Raw genomic sequence first — 20,191 nt, 5'->3', positions numbered from 1 at the left:
TACTACATGTCAATTAAAGGACAAAGCAAGTGTGAAAGGGATGAAAGAAGAATGAAGTGTCTCAATCAGATTTTATCAAAAGAAGGGTGAAAAATCTCCAAAAAATGGTTTGGGTGAAGTGTCTAAGCGGTGAACTGTCTGTAATACACACAGGCCCCTTTTAGTCCTTATCAGGGTACGTGTTCGGAATATTAGACATGACTTTTTTTAATAACCAATCAAAATGTTCGTAACATAAACGTATAGCAGACGATTTAAATATGGCCGCTGAATTTAATTTCACGTGCCAAGAAACAGAAAAAAATGATTTTCTTCTGATTTTTCAATGAAGAGGTCTATTATCTCATAAAAATGTCTAAAGTTGCACACAGCATAAAAGATAAAGCAAGGACTGATGATGTTCAAATAACTGAAAGTGTTGATTTTGGCAGTTTATTGCTGTCCGATAACGTTTTGAATGGTTTGAAAAATTCTGGCTTTGTAAGACCGTCACCCATACAGTTAAAAGCCATTCCTCTCGGCAGATGTGGGCTAGGTAATTTATCATTTTACCCCCCTACAACGATATCATATCCTTTACTCATACAAAATAGTATATTTGCAACATATCCAGGGGTTTACTTAAGGTTTTGACTTTCACTTGCCCAAAGGGCAAGTAACTTTGAAAATCTACTTGCCCCCAGGAAAAACAGGTTGCCCGATCTTAAATGTGAAGTTTGTTAATAATCAAAGCAAAAATTATGGGTTAAAATAAGATTTATTGCAGATCCTATCAACTTATGCCTCAGATAGTAAAATACAATGTAGTCCTAAATTCCCTACTGTATATGTTTTTTTGCTAATACACAATAGTCTAGGGGTCGACACAACTTTCTTTGCCAGGGATCCAATAGAAATCCCTGAGATTTAATTTAGAAAAACTCCTAAATGTCAGGGATTCCTCACATCAAAATAGTAAAATGAAAGTGAAGATTAACAATAGTCATGATCTGTTAAGGCTTATAAAAATTACCGCTAATAATTAGGCCCTATTCCAGATGACTTTTAAAATATATTAACATTCAGATGCTATCACCTTAAAAATATTTATTCCCTATTACAACTTTAAAAAGGAAACAGTTTGATTGTTGATTGTTAAAATTGTGCTAGGTTTTAAATGTTTATTATTGATTTCAAACAATGTAAAATTTGCTTTGTTTGCATTACCAAACTAGTAATGTACCTTTCAAATTTATTTCATTTTTAAAAACAACAAGTTGCTCCAAGTCCATGACAGGATGTGTTATACTCAATTTAAATTGATCTGTCTGATTCCTATCCTCCCTGTTTGTATTAAAATCTATTTGAAGTTTTAACCTATGTCACATCAAAGGGACTCACCCCATGCAGTAATCATACAGTTCAGAGCACTGACTGGTTCAAAGAACTGTCAGACGAAATATACGTCATTTGCTGTATGTTTCACCTAAGGAGGTTTTTTTCTGTTTTGGTCGTAAATTAGGCATGACCTAGAATGACCTCAGATAACTTATAGTTACACAATATGCTGTGATTTACCAAAAAGGATTTTAAACATTTTATGGATTATTTTATTCTGTTTATTAATAGGTAAGAATATTTTTAAACATTGCCGTAGGGGAGAAAGGAAAATAAATTAACAACAGTTCAAGACTATTATGATTTTTCGTCAAGATTTGTGTAAAAAAGATTACTGGTGACGAATTTTAAAAAAATTCTATAGGCCTATTGCAAATGAGTTGACGCCAGTTAGTTAAATTTTGACTGTATGAAGAAAACAATAGCGTACAGGATTCAAAGGAGTAGATTTTTACGGCCCGATTTTTCTGTTCTTTCTTGAACCTTGCAGTTTTGTCAGTCTTTATTGACATAACTCATCTTGAATTTTTGTGATTTTATGCTTTTAAGTCAGAAAATCAGATGTTTTCTTAGCCGTGGCTTTTTCTTTAATTGCTGTAGATTTTTTCTTTTAAAAACGGGAAAACTTTCAGCGCCGCCCGCCATTTTGAAAGGAAAGCAAAATGGAAAAAGTTTTTTTACGTAATTTGATTGGTTGATAGGAGTCCAACTACAATCAGAAACAGTTAAAAATAAACTTGTTTGACTGTAATATGAACGGAAAGAAAAGTATTATCGGCAAAGGATATCAAAGCTAATAGAAGGCATAACGAAAATTCACTTGCCCGCCGGGCAATTTGCTTTCAAATTTCACTTGCCCGCAGCGATTTCTACCCGACGCGGGCAAGCGGGCGTCCGCTTAAATAAACCCCTGATATCTAGTGTAGTGGACCACAGAAGATAAACAATAAGGGAAACGGACAAAAGCCCTCCCGTCCAAAAATGACAGCCCTCCCATGAAAATGACTTGGCGGACAAAAGCCCTCGTATGAAAGTAATGAGGCTGATAAAAGCCCTGCATGTCAAATACCATTACCTGTTTTTTCCAAGACATTGAGCATATTTAAATTGTAACATTCATATTTGTTGTTGTTTTCAATTGGCCTTAGTTTGTGTATGAGCTAGAACCACCTTTCATTCAGAATATACCTTTCTGAAATGTTTAACGAGATAACTTTTAACATAAATTTCGTTAAAAACAGAAACATTCTTCGTTTCCGGACGATAACTAGAGTACCTTTTGACCTACAGCTCTCAAACTTCATAGGATGAATGGTCTTATTGAGCAGATGATCCCTATTGTTTTTGGGGTCAGTAGTTCAAAGGTCAAGGTCACAGTGACCGTTGGTCAATTTCTCGTTTCCGGATGATAACTAGAGTTCCTTTTGACCTACAGCCCTCAAACTTCATAGGATGATTGGTCTTATAGAGCTGATGATCCCTATTGTTTTTGGGGTCAGTAGGTCAAAGGTCAAGGTCACACTGACCGTTGGTCAATTTCTTGTTTCCGGATGATAACTAGAGTTCCTTTAGACCTACAGACCTCAAACTTCATAGGATGATTGGTCTTATTGAGCAGATGATCCCTATTGTTTTTGGGGTCAGTAGTTCAAAGGTCAAGGTCACAGTGACCGTTGGTCAATTTCTCGTTTCCGGATGATAACTAGAGTTCCTTTTGACCTACAGCCCTCAAACTTCATAGGATGATTGGTCTTATAGAGCAGATGATCCCTATTGTTTTTGGGGTCAGTAGGTCAAAGGTCAAGGTCACACTGACCGTTGGTCAATTTCTCGTTTCCGGATGATAACTAGAGTTCCTTTAGACCTACAGACCTCAAACTTCATAGGATGAATGGTCTTATAGAGCAGATGATCCCTATTGTTTTTGGGGTCAGTACGTCAAAGGTCAAGGTCACACTGACCGTTGGTCAATTTCTCGTTTCCGGATGATAACTAGAGTTCCTTTAGACCTACAGACCTCAAACTTCATAGGATGATTGGTCTTATAGAGCAGATGATCCCTATTGTTTTTGGGGTCAGTAGGTCAAAGGTCAAGGTCACAGTGACCGTTGGTCAATTTCTCATTTCCGGATGATAACTAGAGTTCCTTTTGACCTACAACCCTCAAACTTCATAGGATGATTGGTCTTATTAATCAAATGATCCCTATTGTTTTAATGGTCAGTAGGTCAAAGGTCAAGGTCACAGCGACTGTTGGTTAATTTCTCCTTTCAGGATGATAACTAGAGTTCCTTTAGACCTACAACCCTCAAACTTCATAGGATGATTGGTCTTATTGAGCAGATGATCCCTCTTGTTTATGGGGTCAGTAGGTCAAAGGTTAAGGTCACAGTGACCATTGGTCATTTTCTCATTTCCGGATGATAACTAGAGTTCTTATCAGTGAGGACATTTAACTATTATTGATATATCAGTGATATATCAGTTGTCTGGTTTTATATACTCTGTTCTTTTATCTCCATTTCCATTCCTGTTTCCATTCACAGTTATTCTCAGCAGTGGGGGAGACATGCGCTTTTTTACAAAAGCATCCTCTAGTTACTTTATTAATCTTAACTTCACGTCACATGGGAGTAATCGTTTCATATTTACGTGCGCGCTTACAGATTTTAGCACTTATTATTCAGATGCCTGTCATATATGTCTGCTCATACAAACAGGCTTATTGGAAAATAAAAAATATAAATTTATGATTACAATTTTGATATGTTGAGTGCATTGAAAAGACAAAACAAAGTATTCAATACATAGATGTATTTGCTGCAGGAGGGCTTTTGTCTGCCCTGTTGTTTTTACGGGAGGGCTTTTGTATGCCTAGTAAGGATTAAACGATGATCGAGTATAATCGAAAATTGATCGGTTATAGAACCGATCGGCGATGATCGATTACAAAGTTTAATAATCGATCATCGGCAATTTATTTTCTTGCTGTTACTTAAGTGATTAACTGTATTATAACAACACTCTAAATTAAAGCCAGTTTTGTTTGAAACAATAATTTTCATTCAATTGAATATGAAAGCATACTGGTGACCATTGAGTTAATAGTTGACAATCAGGCATGCTATTTTAAAGGTATACTATGCTCAAATTTGACATTAGAAAATATTTAAAATTGTTATACCTTCTATTTGTAAATATAAAATAAACATGTTTTGACTTCACACAAAAAGTTATGTTATGTATAAAATTATTCTACTCACTATAGGTGGTTGCTATATCAATATATAATGTCATTAAAAAATACCGGCAATTTTGTTAAGAACAGGTCAACCAACTTAACTTGTTCCCATACATACAGTAGTTTATTCATTCCTTTTTAGAAAGTGAGACATAATAATTTCATAGATTTTAATGAATTTATTTGATTAAAATATTTTACTCAAGGATGATCATAGTATATCTTAAAATTAATTTATTTCAGTTGATAAAGTGGTGGTCACATGGAAATGGAATTCTTATAAATATTAAAGCATGATATGTACATTATACTTTTTTACTTTGTTATCATAAATGTTTCGATTATATAATCGATGATTGATCGAAAAGGGTTGTTCGATTATTTTCGATGATCGATTATGATTTTTGTCCGATTAAGAAACCCTAATGCCTAGTCATTTTCACAGGAGGGCTTTAGTCCGCCCTGTTATTTCAACGGGATTGCTTTTGTCTGCCTTGTCATTTTTTGGACGGGAGGGCTTTAGTCTCGGACTCGTAGAGCTTTTGTCCTACACTAAAAAAATAATATGAATAAGGCAAAGCCTCAAAGCGAGCTCTTTGACAGAAATTATAGAACATTTTTATTTAAACCCATCAGCTGCTACACATGTTATGTTTTCAATACAATTTGAACTGCGTATTTTTGCCCGAACAATATACTCAACACAACCACACACTATATACGGCCATTTTGTGTTTTAAATGATCATTTTCCATTTTAAAAGTGCCATTAGGTATTTCAGTGTTTTTTTTCTTTACATAACTACTACCCTAAAACGGTACCGTTCCCAATAGAAAATAGACTTTAAAATTCCCAATTTCCAATGTTAAACCCCCAAAATAGCTGTTCAAAATGCCCACAAGGCCAAGTGATTTTTCTAAAATCATTTAAATCCAACATATTCATATAAATCACCACTCAATAGTTCTATCTGGACAGTAGAAGCTGTTAGCTATCTTTATTCATGATGTCTAATCTCATTTGTAGCTGAAAAAATGCATTAAAAAAAATCCCAATTTTAGTCAAAATAACGCATTTTTTTCCCAATCAGTCTGGTACCGGCACCATTCCCAAAGTAGAGAAAAAAAACGCTGTATTTTATAAACTGCTTCCATTTTTTTTTAATTCCCTGTCCTGTTGTGGTTATAGGAGTGCACACGAGACCAGTCTATGCAACCATTTTCAATCAGAATTCCTCAAATTTTATCCTTATCTTGTAATTTGAAAAGTTGCGATTAATCAATTACCCATAATTTTGTAATACTTCTGGCGAAAGTTTTCAAAATCATAACTATCTATTGTTACCTTAAAGCTTGCTTTGCAAGCAGGCCCTTCGGGCCAGCTCCTTGAGCTAGCTATTAGTCCAATACATTCAGATGTTACAGGCTTGTTATTGTTTGTCGGTCAAGTCAACAACTTATATCTACATCTACATTATACTGCTTTAAAATAGTTTACAATTACACTAAGCATGTATACATTGGATTGAATTGAGAGACATAGCTATGAGATACACAGGGAATCCGGGAACCAGTCCCTAGCTCTTATTAAATAGACCCCTTGGTTCTTTAACATGTCCAGTGTATAGCACTGATATATGCGAGGATTACCTGGATTTCTTACCATTACACCAACTGAGCTATCGCACCACCTATAATAGTTATTGCTCAAACAGGCAAAGCATCATAAATTAAAAAAAAAATTCTATTGTCTTGCCTTACAAGCTTGATTGTGCAGCCAGGCAAAAGTAATTAATTTTACTTTTTTTCAGATTTGATAGTTCAAGCAAAGTCTGGAACTGGGAAAACTTGTGTCTTCTCTGTGATAGCTTTAGAAAGTATAGTAACAGATACTGCTTCTACACAGGTATACACTTACACAAACTTAAGATAATCATTTTTTTTCAAGTTTCAAATCATCCTGTGGCTTTCTGAAGGGTAATTATTTTTTTCAATTTCGAAAACAACAATAAATCAGAAAAGGGCCTGGAAAAACCTGAAATCAAATTCCAACAACTGAGAATGAAATTTACCCTCACATTTTTAGAACATTTTCAATTCAATTTTATGTGAATGGTACATAGTAGAGGCCATCTGTTGGGACAGTTTTCTATCTAACAGTCAATTAAATTTATCAACTATATAAATCAACTACTGTTGAGTCATGGTTCTGGTGAAAAAGTGCACAGGAATATTTTGGGCTAGGGGAAACAACCTTTATTCGGCTGTAAGATAATAGGGGAAAAAAATCACTGATATTAAATGATGATTCATTCCAAACATTTACCTTGGAATATTATCACATAAGAATGAAGATTTGGTTTATTAGTTTTCTTTAGTTACAAATGATAGTAATCATTACTGGTATATGTTTTTGTTCTCTTCATATTTCTCCCATTGTTTTATGTACAGTAAATTTAGGAAAGTATCTTAAGTAAGAGATGTATTTCAGGTGTTGGTGCTGGCACCCACGAGGGAGATAGCTGTTCAAATATGGGAGGTGATCAACAGTATTGGAAGTGCTACAAAACAACTAGAGTGCCATACTTTTATTGGAGGTTTACCACTTCACGAGGATAGAATCAAACTGAAAAAATGTCACATTGCTGTTGGTACTCCAGGTACATTAATGTATTGTCTTTTTTAACCTGTTGATTTGTCATGACATTGAGCAGCTGTATTGGTTTATATTTAGATAACAACATAATAGTAGAATCTGAAAGAGCCTCTCATGTGACACATATTTATTAGAGATAGGTATTACGCAAACTGTCACAAGGAGGCAAGAGGGGCTCCAATAAATTAAGATATTATCCAAAAAACAGTTAATATACACATTTGGCTTTGCAATCCTTCACTTAGTGATAATTTATTTTATGTAAGGCAAATTTTATTTTTATATCATTGATAAATAGTTTCAGCTAAATAAAATATATGTATCTATTAACTAGTGAAATTTCTGAATCAGTTCTGTAGGAAATCATGAAAAGTAAGCTAAATGTGATGTCCTAACAGTATTAAGTGGAAAAGAGTATAAAAAAACTGTATTTGTTTGTTTTTGTGTAGGATGAAATTTACATATAATGACCAGTTCTAGAGATTTTGTCACTCTTTATGAGAAAATTATTAGTTCTGAATGAATGTCTTTAACATGTCTTTAAAGAACTTGAACACATGTTTGTTTTCTTTATAAATTACCAGGTCGTATAAAGCAACTGATAGAGGGTGGGGTATTGCGGACAGATAGCTTAAGGCTTTTTATACTTGATGAAGCTGACAAACTGTTGGAAGAAAGTTTCCAGGAACAAATCAAGTAAATAATATTGTGTTCACTCTATATAGTTAATTGACACATTTATCAATTGTTTTAACTTTTAAAACATGGGCTATCACATGATGAATGTATATTTAAGTTTTTTATTATGTTTAATTTTTCAATTTTTTAAATTTCATTTATGTATATTAACTTAAAAGTATTTAGTTTGGGATTAACCTATTGGTCTATTAATTTTGAATGTATGAAATTTATGCTATCATTTGTATAAGTGAAAAAGCTTTGATTATATTGTTTGTTTTGGGCCGAAGGCCTTTATTTACAAAATAAAGTGTTGTTGCTATTGAATATGCTGTGTATGAATCAGTATTTATAAATGTACAATATTGTAGTTGGATTTATTCGACACTACCGGAGAACAAGCAAATGTTGGCCCTATCAGCAACATATCCGGAGTACCTGGCCGATCATCTAACAGCCTACATGAGAAACCCGACATTCCTACGTCTTAACATATCAGATCCTGCTCTATTAGGTAGTTATTTGTCAACACAAGCTTCATAAATATTATTTTCACTATTAACACCTTAATCCTCCTGTTTGTGCCTGAAATAATGCATGGTAGGCACCGACGGTCTTTCTCCACCAGTAAAGCTGGAAAGTCACTGAGTTAGTGTGACGTAAATCCGACATTCCTACATCGAAATATATCAGATCCAGCACTACTAGATAGATATTTGTCAACACAAGTTTCATAAATAATATTTTCGCTATTAATAAGTATTGTCTCCTTAATCACTTGTAACAATATAGAAAAACACTGTTTGACTAACACAATCGTGCAATCCAGACTTTTTCAGTGATAAAAGTGGATTTTTCACGAAGGACAAAATGTCTTGTAATTCATGAGATCAGTCTTAACTACTAAGTGAGACTTCTGCGTATTATTTTGTTGTTAGGATTTTAAAACTTCTCATTTGTGTGGCAGTTTTTTGACAGTATATGTGAATTGTACTTTAGTATTGATTGCTAAGTTTTAGTATAAAAAATCATTTAATATTCAAAATTCAAAGCATATTGGTTAGAAAGGTTTGACTCATATTGAAACAAGTCTTAGTTGAAAAAAAAGAAGTTTTGTGCCAAAAATGCCTTTCTTTTCAACATCAAATGTGCTTTTGTTGCATGCATCTAATAATTAGATTAAAGCTATTTTGCTCAAAAATCATCATGTAGAAGAATAATTTGAAGAATTAAAGTTAAAATTTAATTTGCTTGTGTTATAATATCATGACATTTAAATGAAAATCTGTGACTTTGTTTCAGGTATTCGACAGTATTACAAGACAGTTGCCTATCACCCTTTGTCACATGTTGTGTTTGAAGAGAAAAGTAAAGAATTAATCAACATCTTATCTTCTGTCAGCTTTCAACAATGTCTTGTCTTCTCTAATCTTCAAACCAGGTAAACATAGTGTGTAGTGTTGTCAGGGCTGTTTAAGGGCTGATTTTACCCCCAGAAAATTTCTTTATACTTATGCAGTTTTCCCTAAAATATTTTATGATTTTTTTTCTCCTTTTGCAATATATACTATGTTATTTTTCTCTTAATTTACCTGTGGAAAAATGGCATGGTTGTAATAGTCCTTAAGTCAGGGATAGGCCTACAGAGAGACGGGAGATGTAAATGATCTGACAGGGTAAAAGATTGTCATACTATTAACATAGATTAGTAAAGTACAGTAGTGTGTAAAATAGATAACACATTTTCAGGTATACAGTTAAATCAGTGACCCCAAGTGGTAAAGGTTGCTGATTAAAAAACACTTGTCCCCTTACCATTGTAGGTTGGAATCCTGTCAGGGACATTGGATTCTTTCATGTAAGGAAGCTTGTCAGCTATGTTACAGATGGTCAATGCTTATTGTTTTACTCCGGTGCCTTCTTGTGGGCCCTTTTTAAAAATGTAGGGTTAAGCGGGCCCGAGTTTATTTAACCAGTAAAGGGAGAATGTCACCATATGTTTTTTAAATTTTTTAACCCCGGGGTTTATTTTTTTTTTGGGCTTTTAAACCCCAAAAATCAAACACTGCTAGGATATCTACCACCAATAAATATTTATGTTTAGTTGTATAGTTGAACACTACATGTATCATACAGAAATGTAATATATACTTAAATTGCATATACCCTGTTATTTGCAATTTGAGAAATAATGTGATATATATATAGGGAGGTAAAGTAAAGATATTTTCATGCTTTAACTTTGATATAATTATTTATAAACAAGGAATATGTGTTTCTTATTCCTTGACTTTCAAGTAAGACTTACATACCGGTAATGGTTTATAGATAAAGATATCATATAAAGTTGAATGTTGCTGAGGTCAGCATGCTTATATAAATTTACTATTTTCCTTAAAATTGAAAATACATTTTCAAACTTTTTTCATTGAACCTAAAATGTAAGCTTTTCTAGTATGTTCAAATACATTTGTACATTATTTTCAGAGCACAGACGTTAGCAGACTCTCTCACAAAACAAGGCTGGCCTACTGCATGTATAGCTGGATGTTTAGATCAGAAAGACAGGAATCATGCTATGGCCAAACTTAAAACTTATAAATGTAGGATTCTTATATCAACAGACTTGGTGAGTGACTTTATGATTTTCTAAGAATATTTGTATCAGTTTTAGTCAATTGTCTGTAAATAACAGTGCAGGGTAGATTAATAGCATCAAGGAAGGTTCAACGTAATGATTGGATGAGCTTACGTTTATACTGAAAAATATTGTTGAGCTGTTGAGTTCAATTTACTCACTATACATTTTGTTGATTTCGATACTACATTTTAAATTAGTGGTATAGTTATCATCAAGTCTGAAAGAAATTATATTTTTAAATTCTTCTCAATGAAGCATATTCAAAAAGTTGCCCATATATATAATAATCAGTGTTTTTTTTCTCTACTTTGGGAATGGTGCCGGTACCAGACTGTTTGGGAAAAAATGCGTTATTTTGAATTACATTGGGAATTTTTTTTAATGCATTTTTTCAGCTACAAATAAGATTAGTCATCATGAATAAAGCTAACAGCTTCCACTGTCCAGGTAGAACTATTAAGTGGTGATTTATGCATGTATGAATATGTTGGATTTAAATGATTTCAGAGAAATCACTTGGCCTTGTGGGAATTTTGAACAGCCATTTTGGGAAATTGGGAATTTTAATGTCTATTTTCTATTGGGAACAGTACTGTTTTAGGGTAGAAGTTATATAAAGAAAAAAAACACCGATAATATTAGAGCACTAGGTATTGTTCCTTAATTTTATCAAGCATCAAGTACTGACAAGTATACATAAATCTTTGTTTCCTTTGTTGTCAGGACTTTTGCTCCATTTAGTTCTGAGAATTTTGTTAGGGGGCTTCTGTGGCGAGTGGTTTATGTCATTGACTTCAAACAACTTGCCCCTCTTCACTGTATGGTCAAATCCTGACATGGATTTTGGATTCTTTCATGTGAGTAAGCAATCCAGCTAGCTTATGAGGTCTTCATCCACCAGTAAAGCTGGAAAGTTGCCATATGACCTATACTTTGTTGGTGCGACTTAAAACACAATAAAAACAAACAAAAAAAGGATTATGATTTCTAGATACCGGTAGGAAGCAGTGATTAATACACAGTTAATGATTCTCATGGGTTATTGAATGTCCAATTATGTCATTAGTTAGTTTCATTATTATATTCTTATACATGCCTCGAAAACTGTGTTTCAAACTTAAGTGCACAATATCTTTGTAGACTTAGTCTGTGATAAATACTCTTTAAAAATGTATTTTTTAAAATCTTTGAATGTAAAAGTCATAAATAACTTGCATATAACATTAGTTAAGTCTTACAAAGTCAGACCCTGACTAGACTATATAAACTTTAATATATACTGTTAGCTACTCTTTTATTACTTATGGAATCGGGAGGGGGATATAGTTTTGGCGTTGTCCGTCCGTCCATCCGTCCGTCCGAATTTCGTTTCCGGAGTAGTTCTCTTGGCTGGCATTCAACTAAACTTTATGGGAATGTTGATCAGCATGTGAAGTTGTGCACCTGGGAATTTTCGTCTGGATGTTTTTAGTATTTTTAGAGTTATTGCCCTTGACTTAGTAAAATTTTGTCCGAATTTCGTTTCCGGAGTAGTTCTCTGCAACTAATGGCTGGAATTCAACGGAACTTTATGGGAATGTTGATCAGCATGTGAAGTTGTGCACCTGGGTATTTTCGTCTGGATATTTTTAGTATTTTAAGAGTTATTGCCCTTGACTTAGTAAAATTTTGTAATTTTCAACTTGTGTCGCATGTAACTCAAAAAGTATTTGACCTAGAGTCATGAAACTTTACAGGAATGTTGATCAGTATGTGTAGTTGTGCACCTGGGTATTTTGGTCTGGATATTTTTAGTATTTTTAGAGTTATTGCCCTTGGCTTAGTAATATTTTGTAATTTTCAACTTGTGTCGCATGTAACTCAAAAAGTATTTGACCTAGAGTCAGGATACTTTACAGGAATGTTGATCAGCATGTGTAACTGTGCACCTGGGTATTTTTGTCTGGATTTATTTAGTATTTTTCGAGTTATTGCCCTTGACTTAGAAAATGTTTGCAATTTTCAACATGTGTCGCATGTAACTCAAAAAGGATTTGACATAGGGTCATTAAACCTTATTGGAAAGTTGCTCAGCATATTTAGTTTGTTCCTGGGGTTTCGCTTGTGGATTTATCCAGTATTTGTAGAGTTATTTCCCTTGACTTAGTAAAAACTGTTTCATTATGTTGTTATTTGATCCTTGAGTGCTTGAGTTAGGATCGGCCAACTTTACAGGAAATAATGATCAACATCACTAAATTACAGGAATAATGATTCACCTCACTGTGATGCTATGAACCTGGACTTTGCATGTGGATTTTTTTCAGTTTTGTTAGAGTTATTGCCCTGAATTACAGTAGTATAAAATTTGCAATTTTCAACTTGGGTTTGCTTTGGGGATTTATTCAGTATTTGTAAAGTTCTTGCCCTTTACATAGTAAAAAGATTTTTTTAGTTTTCAAAAAATATTTGACCTAGAGTCATAAGATTGACAGAACAGTGGCGCGGTGGGGGCACGCGTGTCCTATGGACACATTTCTAGTTTTTATTAAAGAAGAATTAAAATAATTTGTTACAATAACATTTAAAAATATTTGAAAATTGTGAGATCCCTTCTTGATGCCTTGAAAATGGCAATGAAGTCTGGCGATTAAGATGTTTTTACATCTATGTGAGCTATTGTGATCCCCCACCGTCCGTCGTCGTGCGTCGTCAGCAACAAATGACTGCACAGCAACCAAAACTTTACAGGAATGATCTAGGGTGGTCCCCTGCCAAAGTTGATCAAATGGTTCCGGTCTGTTGCATAAGTAGGTTCACAGGGCCAGAAAAGGAGTTTCAAAAATGCAAATTAAAAAATCTTGTCTGAAAGTACAAGGCCTAGAGCTTTGATATTTGGTATATGATATAACCTATAGGTCCTCTACCAAAATTGTTCAAATTTTAGCCCTGGGGTCAAAATTGGCCCCACTCCAGGGGGTCATAGATTTTCCTTATATGTATTTAGTGAAAACTTAAAAATTCTTCTTGTTTGAAGGTACAAGGCTTCAAGTTCAAAGAATATTACAGTTTATGCCATGATTAATATATAAATAAAGCCTTATGTCTTCAGTTGTTGTGTTAATAATAACCAGTACTAGGCGGGGGATATAAATTCAACGAATTTGCTTGTTAATATATTAAATTCAGCCAGGAAAAAATTGTATACTTGCAGCTTTATTTTGTTAAACTAGAAGAGTAAATTAAGATATTTTTTTTGAGAATTGTATATATTGCATTACAGACATCTAGAGGTATTGATGCTGACAAAGTTAACATGGTTATTAATCTAGATGTACCCAAGGATCATGAAACTTATCTACATAGAATTGGACGTGCTGGAAGATTTGGTAAATATTTTTATTTTGGTTAGGGTTAACACTACAAAGATGCCAAAACTGTTGGGCATTGATACTTACAAGCAAGTGATTAAATGGTTGCAGTCTTTGTCCACTCAGCCTTGACAACTTTATACATGTACAAGGGTTAGAGGCAAGGGTTTATGTTTCAATAACTGTTTATGCCTGTTTTGTATTTATACAATTTTATGATTCTAGTTTTTATAAAATTCTAGGAAATCATAGAAAAAACATTGTACAATGCTTCTATCTTTAGAAACCAGTGAAGATCTATTTGGAAGATGCATTATGTCCATTTACCTTAAATTTTGGAAATAAATTAAAAATTGTATGTGAAGAAACATGTCATATATACTTAGCTCTGACTTACTTAGTCTGAGATCTGCTTTGTAATATCAAAAACATTGAAAGTCAAATTTAAACAGTCATTCTAAATGCCATTTTTAAAAAGTTGATGCTTTTATTAAGGTTTTCATTTCCTTGATTTATGGTTGTAACAATGACTCATGGCATTTTTAGCTTGGCTATTTAAAGAAAAGAGAGAGTATCTTACTCGCCCTTGCGTCGCCATCAAACTTAAGATTACGATTTTGCTTGAAAGTTGATATCTCCAAAACTTCTGAATGGAATGAGTTGAAACTTCACACAGTTGTTCTCTGTGACTAGTCAAGTGCACTGTCTTACGGACAGTTTTGATTTGAGTGAGTCCTGGTTGTTCATCTGTCTGTCCGTCTATTAGCAGGTTTTAGAAGGAATTGAAACTACTTGGCAGAAATGTTAACCATAAAATGAGACAATTTGCAGAGCGTAGATCATAAGGATAATTAAGATACAACATTTTACAGTTTTTCAGTCTCTATGTAATGAAAGATTATTTATGATTACTCAAACAAATTTACATTTATAGAGGATATTGAATGAGTGTAAGTTTAATACTGAATTTATTGCACGAGTTGGATAAAATTATATTATGCGAGCCTCTGGCGAGCAAAATATTGTTTTATTCAACAAGTGTAGTAAATTCAGTAATGAACTTACATGAATTTAATATTCTATTTATCACATACCCAAAATAAAGACAGTTTAAAGTGAAATAAGAGTCATTTTTCATTAACGCGCCTGTAGTATAACGCTAACATTTAGCGCGTCTTTACACTATGTTTGTATAACGCCAATGACGCACGTCAAAATATATGCACGGCCGTGCAATACCATATTTACAGTCGCAAAATCGGCGCGGGTGTATGATAAAGGAGTATATTGCCCACCTTTGCAGTGCATGTTTTACTGCGGTACTTCATGCTGTATTACTGATGGCATGTTTTGATATTTCAGGATCATTTGGTATTGCTGTTACATTAGTTAGTGATGGACAGGAAAAGATGAACTTAGATACAATAGAAAAACAGTGCAACACACAAATATACCCACTACCAGGTATGTAATGTATATATGATAATGTATAACCACATATGTACATATATCTAGGAAAGAAATATTAATTAAATATACTTGTGTGAGAAAGATAGTCAGCTAGATTATGTAACATCAGTGGTTCTACTCAGGTGCCTCTGTGTCTGAAATAATGCAAGGTCGGGCACTTGACGTCTTCCTCCACCATACGAAGCTGGAAAGTTGGCATTTGACCTATAACGTGTTGATTATATTGTCATTTGTGGAAACATGGTCCTGAACTTGAACTAATGATCCTTTGGTTGAGAGGAGACACCTTTACTGCTAATCCACTGCTCCATAGTCTGTATATTTTCATGCCTTGTTGGATATATTTTTACTGACATAAAGACTATTTTAATAAATTAGTGAAGTTAGCCTCTTGACATTCTTGATCATTGCTAATACATTTGTTAAAGGTGTTATTTAGTAATATTACCATTTGTTTCTCAATGTTAGTTTATTGATATTTACATGTAAAGAAGAATGTCCCTGCAGAGAACAAAACTGGGGTATTTCTTCGTATGAGTATTTACTAGGTTAAAAGTTTGATTGACTGATCAGTTTATATGAGGAACAAAAATATATGTTAAGAGAAAAGTCTTTTATTGATTAACATGTTTCTTTTTTTTCAGACCCGTTACCAAGTGATTTAGCAAAGCCAGGCAGCCCTATATTTCTAGACGATGTTGTGTCTTCAGAGGTTATCAACACTGATAAATCATCCAGTAATCAAAGTAGTCCAATAAAACTGAAACTGACTTGTCCAGCGAAATCTTCAAATCTTGACACAGATTCTGATAAAGACAACAAGAATGAACAAAGAGAAGTAAAGTCAACTTGTAATGATAGTTCTAGTGAAGGTGATAAAAGCAAAGACAATTTAGAACTTGAGAAACATGTTTTACCTAAGTTAGAAGCAAAGGAACATTTATTGGGTGGTTTAAAACGTGAAAATGCAGATACTACTGTAACAAAGTCTGATGAGAATAAAGATCAGGACAATGTAAATAGATTAGGTAAAGATCAGAACAAAGTTGATAGATTACATAGAGATCAGAACAATGTTGATAGGTTAGATAGAGATCAGGAGAGTGATGGAAGGACACCAGTAAGCTATGAGGATTTAGAATACATGGAGATAACTGAGACACTACAGATAAATATGAAAGCTGAATTTGAAAGTTATTCTGGGAATAAAAAATCTGATGAAGATGAAGAAAAAATCAAAGAAAATAAACCATTTTTGAACAGTAAAAGAAATAAAAGTGATCTTACTTTAACTTCTGGAAATTGTACAAATAAACAATCTGATAAAGATGAAGGTAAAATTAACGAAAAGAAGCCATTTTTGAACAGTAAAAGTGATGTTAGTTTGACAACTGGAAATTGTACAAATAAAAAATCTGCTAAAGATGAAGTTAAAATCAAAGGGAGGAAGCCATTTTTGAAAAGTAGAAGAAACAAAAAGGATGCTAGTTTGACAACGGAAAGTTTGAAAAATGATGAAGTAGAGACTGTAAATGAAACTGAAAGTTTATCAAGTCATTCCAAATTGACCCTAAAGACCAATGTTAGTAATGCTGTAACAGCAACAGAAATTAAATCACTGCCAAGTAATGAAATCAGCAATTTTCATTCTCTAAATGGTAGTAAACTATCTGCATCATCATTTGAAAAGGTTAATATATCCAATGTATTTAAGAACAACACTGGTTTTAAACCGTTAAGTAAAACTCATTCATATAAAGCTGCTAGAGAATCATTGAAAATGTTCAGAGAGAAATATGATACTGACACGGAAACTGCAGATAAAAGAGAGAATTGCTCAGTACCAGTGATGAAAAATGACCTGGCAGAATGTGAAACATTGCTGCATGCAATAACTCAAGTACAGGACTTACTTGAAAACCGCCTTCATATACGTACACCTGATGCAAATACTGTTGAAACTCCTGAAGTGAAATGTGAGAAGGTATTAGAAGTTCAGAGTATAAGCTCAGAAGATGAATTTGAAGCAAAAGAAGAAATGTTGAATACCAACAGTAGTTTTACTAGTACAATACAGGTAGAAGACGCTTCAAAAAGTGCAGAAATTACGGAAAACAAGTTTGTTGAACCTCAAGAGAAAGAAATGGAAAAGCCAAAGAAGACATTCAAGAAAAACATCCAGAAACCCAGAAAACAGAGGTTTGGTTACCAAGGTAATTTTGCAATTGGACATTTACTACAGCAAGAGAGAGATCAGGAATTAGAGTCAGATATTTCAAATGATAGGCCAGGTCAAGCAGTCACAATTATTCAAGGCAAGGTTGAGACGATTAAAGATGTATCAATCACTACTAGGTTACAGAATATTCCTGATGAGGTTGTTTCTGAGAATTTTGAAAGACCACCAGACCATTTTTTAGGCAATATAAATACAAGTGATCAAAAATCACCTCCAAAACAGAATCTTGCAGGACTTGTTAATGCGCCTGTAACTTCATTGAGAAATAAAGAAACACCAAGTAGTACATTTTCTTTAAGGAAAGAGCCAGACAAAGTGGGTGAAGGCTTTATGAGAGAAAATATTGTTGGTATTAATATAGAAAGAAATTTAGAGACTCACTCAGATTCTGTGTCCTCTACAACAGATTCCGAGTCAACTGACAGAGAAATTGATGCCATACCTGATGTGTACAGAAGAATTAGAAAATCTCCTGACAGTAGATCTAGGGGAGCAGATAGAGCTAGAAGTTCTAGAGATCATGCCAGGAGTGATAGCAGGTCAGAGGATAGTGGAGTTTACAGTAGACCTTCGTACCAGGAACAGTGGAAAAGATGGTACAAACAGTACGAAGACTGGCATAAACAAAATATGAACATGTGCGGCTACCCAGGGGCGTTCGGAAACTCTGAACATGATTTGGCTGGCAAGATGGGCGGTCAAGGTTACAGTTTTTCAGGCTGGCAGGATCAGTCACAATCTTTGTATTATCCCTACCAGAATTATCATCCAAGTTATCACCAGAATTATCATCCAAGTTATCACCAGAATTATCCATATGACTATAGTATGTATCCCAGACACAATCATCTGTATCAAAACCAAAATAGTCTAACATTAAATGAACAAATGACAGATGCTTTTCAGTTCCAAGAAGAATATATAAAAGAGATGTCAAAGTGTAGAAAGAAGTAGTTTTGTTACAGCACTGAAGAAAGTGTGAAAAAGAAACAGTAATTAGTGGAAGATCTATGTTTTGGCTTAAATATGATAATTATGCCACTCACTGCTGTGGATTTCAACCACAACAGGAATTCTTTCAAGCTATTCAGCTACCTTACCGAACATCGATGCTTCTTCTTAGGTGCTCGTTTGTGCCTTTAATAATGCACCGAAGGGCATCTGAGATCTTTCTCCACCAGTAGAGCTGGAAAGTTGCCATGTGACCTTTACTGTTGGTGCGATGTAAAATCCAACAAACAAAAAATATAGTTATGTATTAACTAAGTTATGTCTTAATTATGCATTTTTTTTATTTTTTTTTAAATATTCAGATCATTTGAAATGATAGAAACTTATTAGAATCTTTGGTCATGATCAATGTTCATTTGTGACTTTATTTACATTTGACTATTTATTTTACAAGTGAGAAATAAAAGCTAAAAATACTTTAAGCACGTATTTATTTTATCAAAATATTTATTGGTTTCATTATCAAAGCATAGCTGGAGATGTTTATCTGACAGATTGTGAACTCTGTGCTTTTGTCATGATTCAATTTAATTCAATGTCTTATTATAAACCATGGTTATTAGTTCCATAAGCACACAAATTCAATATTAGAAAAATATCCTACACATTACACAAAATTGCTGTTAACATTACACAAAAATTGCTGTTAACATTACACAAAAATTGCTGTTAACATTACACAAAAATTGCTGTTTCACTTTGGCTTCAGAATAACTCACTTGAAAACACCATGTATTTTAGGTCTTTCGAAAGAGAAGTCGGGTCTTTTTACTGAATTATAAGTTGTAATGCGAGGGGTCTTTGTTAGTTAATCAAGATTGCTGACAACTAATTACTTTACCCCTTATTGCTGTGGGTTCCATTCCAATCCCATTAGGGACTTCAGATTTTTATATTTGAAAAGGCTATGTCAGCTTTAGAAAGGTTAGTGGTTCTACTTAAGGTACATGTACCTGCTTATGCTATAAAAATGCATGTTTTCTTATACAGCCGGAAAGTTTTGATTACATGACCTTTCCTGTGTTGGAGTAACTTGAAACATAACAAACAAATACTAGTACAATTATATATCTACAGATATTGCATCACATCTTTTCGAGCATTTTTTTCAGGTGTGAAAGTTCCAAAAATGGAAGCTGACATGTACATTTAAATATTTAGCATGTTAAACTCTATGCAACATGAGCTGTCTCATTATTACTTTCAATCCTGGTATTTTCAAAAACTTGCAAATTAGTCAAACAATGCAAGGAAAATTATGGAGAAAGTTCATCGTTCTCTCCAGTTGCCAGGATTAGAGGAACTCCACAGAGATTTTTTCACATAAAAGGACTAAAATTTGTACCAGATTTGTATACAATCTGATAAGGCCTTGTGTGCAAAATTTCGGAACATTCGCTTACACTGTTTTTACCTGTCATTTTGATTCTCCAAAAATACCCAAAAAATTAAAAGCGTTTTGAATGCCTTTAACTCGAATCAAAAGAATTGCAGTAAAATTTGATTTCCAAATTAATTCAGAGTATATT

At 33.6% G+C, this 20,191-nt stretch overlaps 1 protein-coding gene across 1 annotated transcript; it reads left to right on the top strand.

Annotated features, from left to right (window-relative positions):
- The first annotated feature begins 225 nt into the window (after positions 1–225).
- On the top strand, positions 226–19,084 carry LOC132755455 (uncharacterized). The gene is made up of 10 exons (XM_060746322.1): positions 226–535; positions 6,429–6,523; positions 7,109–7,277; positions 7,858–7,969; positions 8,323–8,465; positions 9,254–9,392; positions 10,439–10,580; positions 13,855–13,960; positions 15,305–15,406; positions 16,057–19,084. Exons 1-10 carry the CDS (start codon positions 352–354, stop codon positions 18,603–18,605), a joined length of 3,741 nt encoding a protein of 1,246 aa, XP_060602305.1. The 5' UTR covers positions 226–351; the 3' UTR covers positions 18,606–19,084.
- The last annotated feature ends 1,107 nt before the right edge of the window (positions 19,085–20,191 follow it).

Source organism: Ruditapes philippinarum, unplaced genomic scaffold (assembly GCF_026571515.1).
Source record: "Ruditapes philippinarum isolate M1 unplaced genomic scaffold, ASM2657151v2 ctg1397_1_1_1_1, whole genome shotgun sequence".
NCBI lineage: Eukaryota > Metazoa > Mollusca > Bivalvia > Venerida > Veneridae > Ruditapes > Ruditapes philippinarum.
Note: the sequence above shows the minus strand (reverse complement) of the source record. Positions and strands in the feature narration are given on the sequence as shown.

Excerpts from the sequence above, each read along its gene's own strand:
- LOC132755455 (XM_060746322.1), top strand. The coding sequence starts at position 352 with ATGTCTAAAGTTGCACACAGCATAAAAGATAAAGCAAGGACTGATGAT. Across the intron at positions 7,278-7,857 it reads CATTGCTGTTGGTACTCCAG|GTCGTATAAAGCAACTGATA; the intron begins GTACATTAATGT and ends ATAAATTACCAG. Across the intron at positions 9,393-10,438 it reads TTCTCTAATCTTCAAACCAG|AGCACAGACGTTAGCAGACT; the intron begins GTAAACATAGTG and ends CATTATTTTCAG.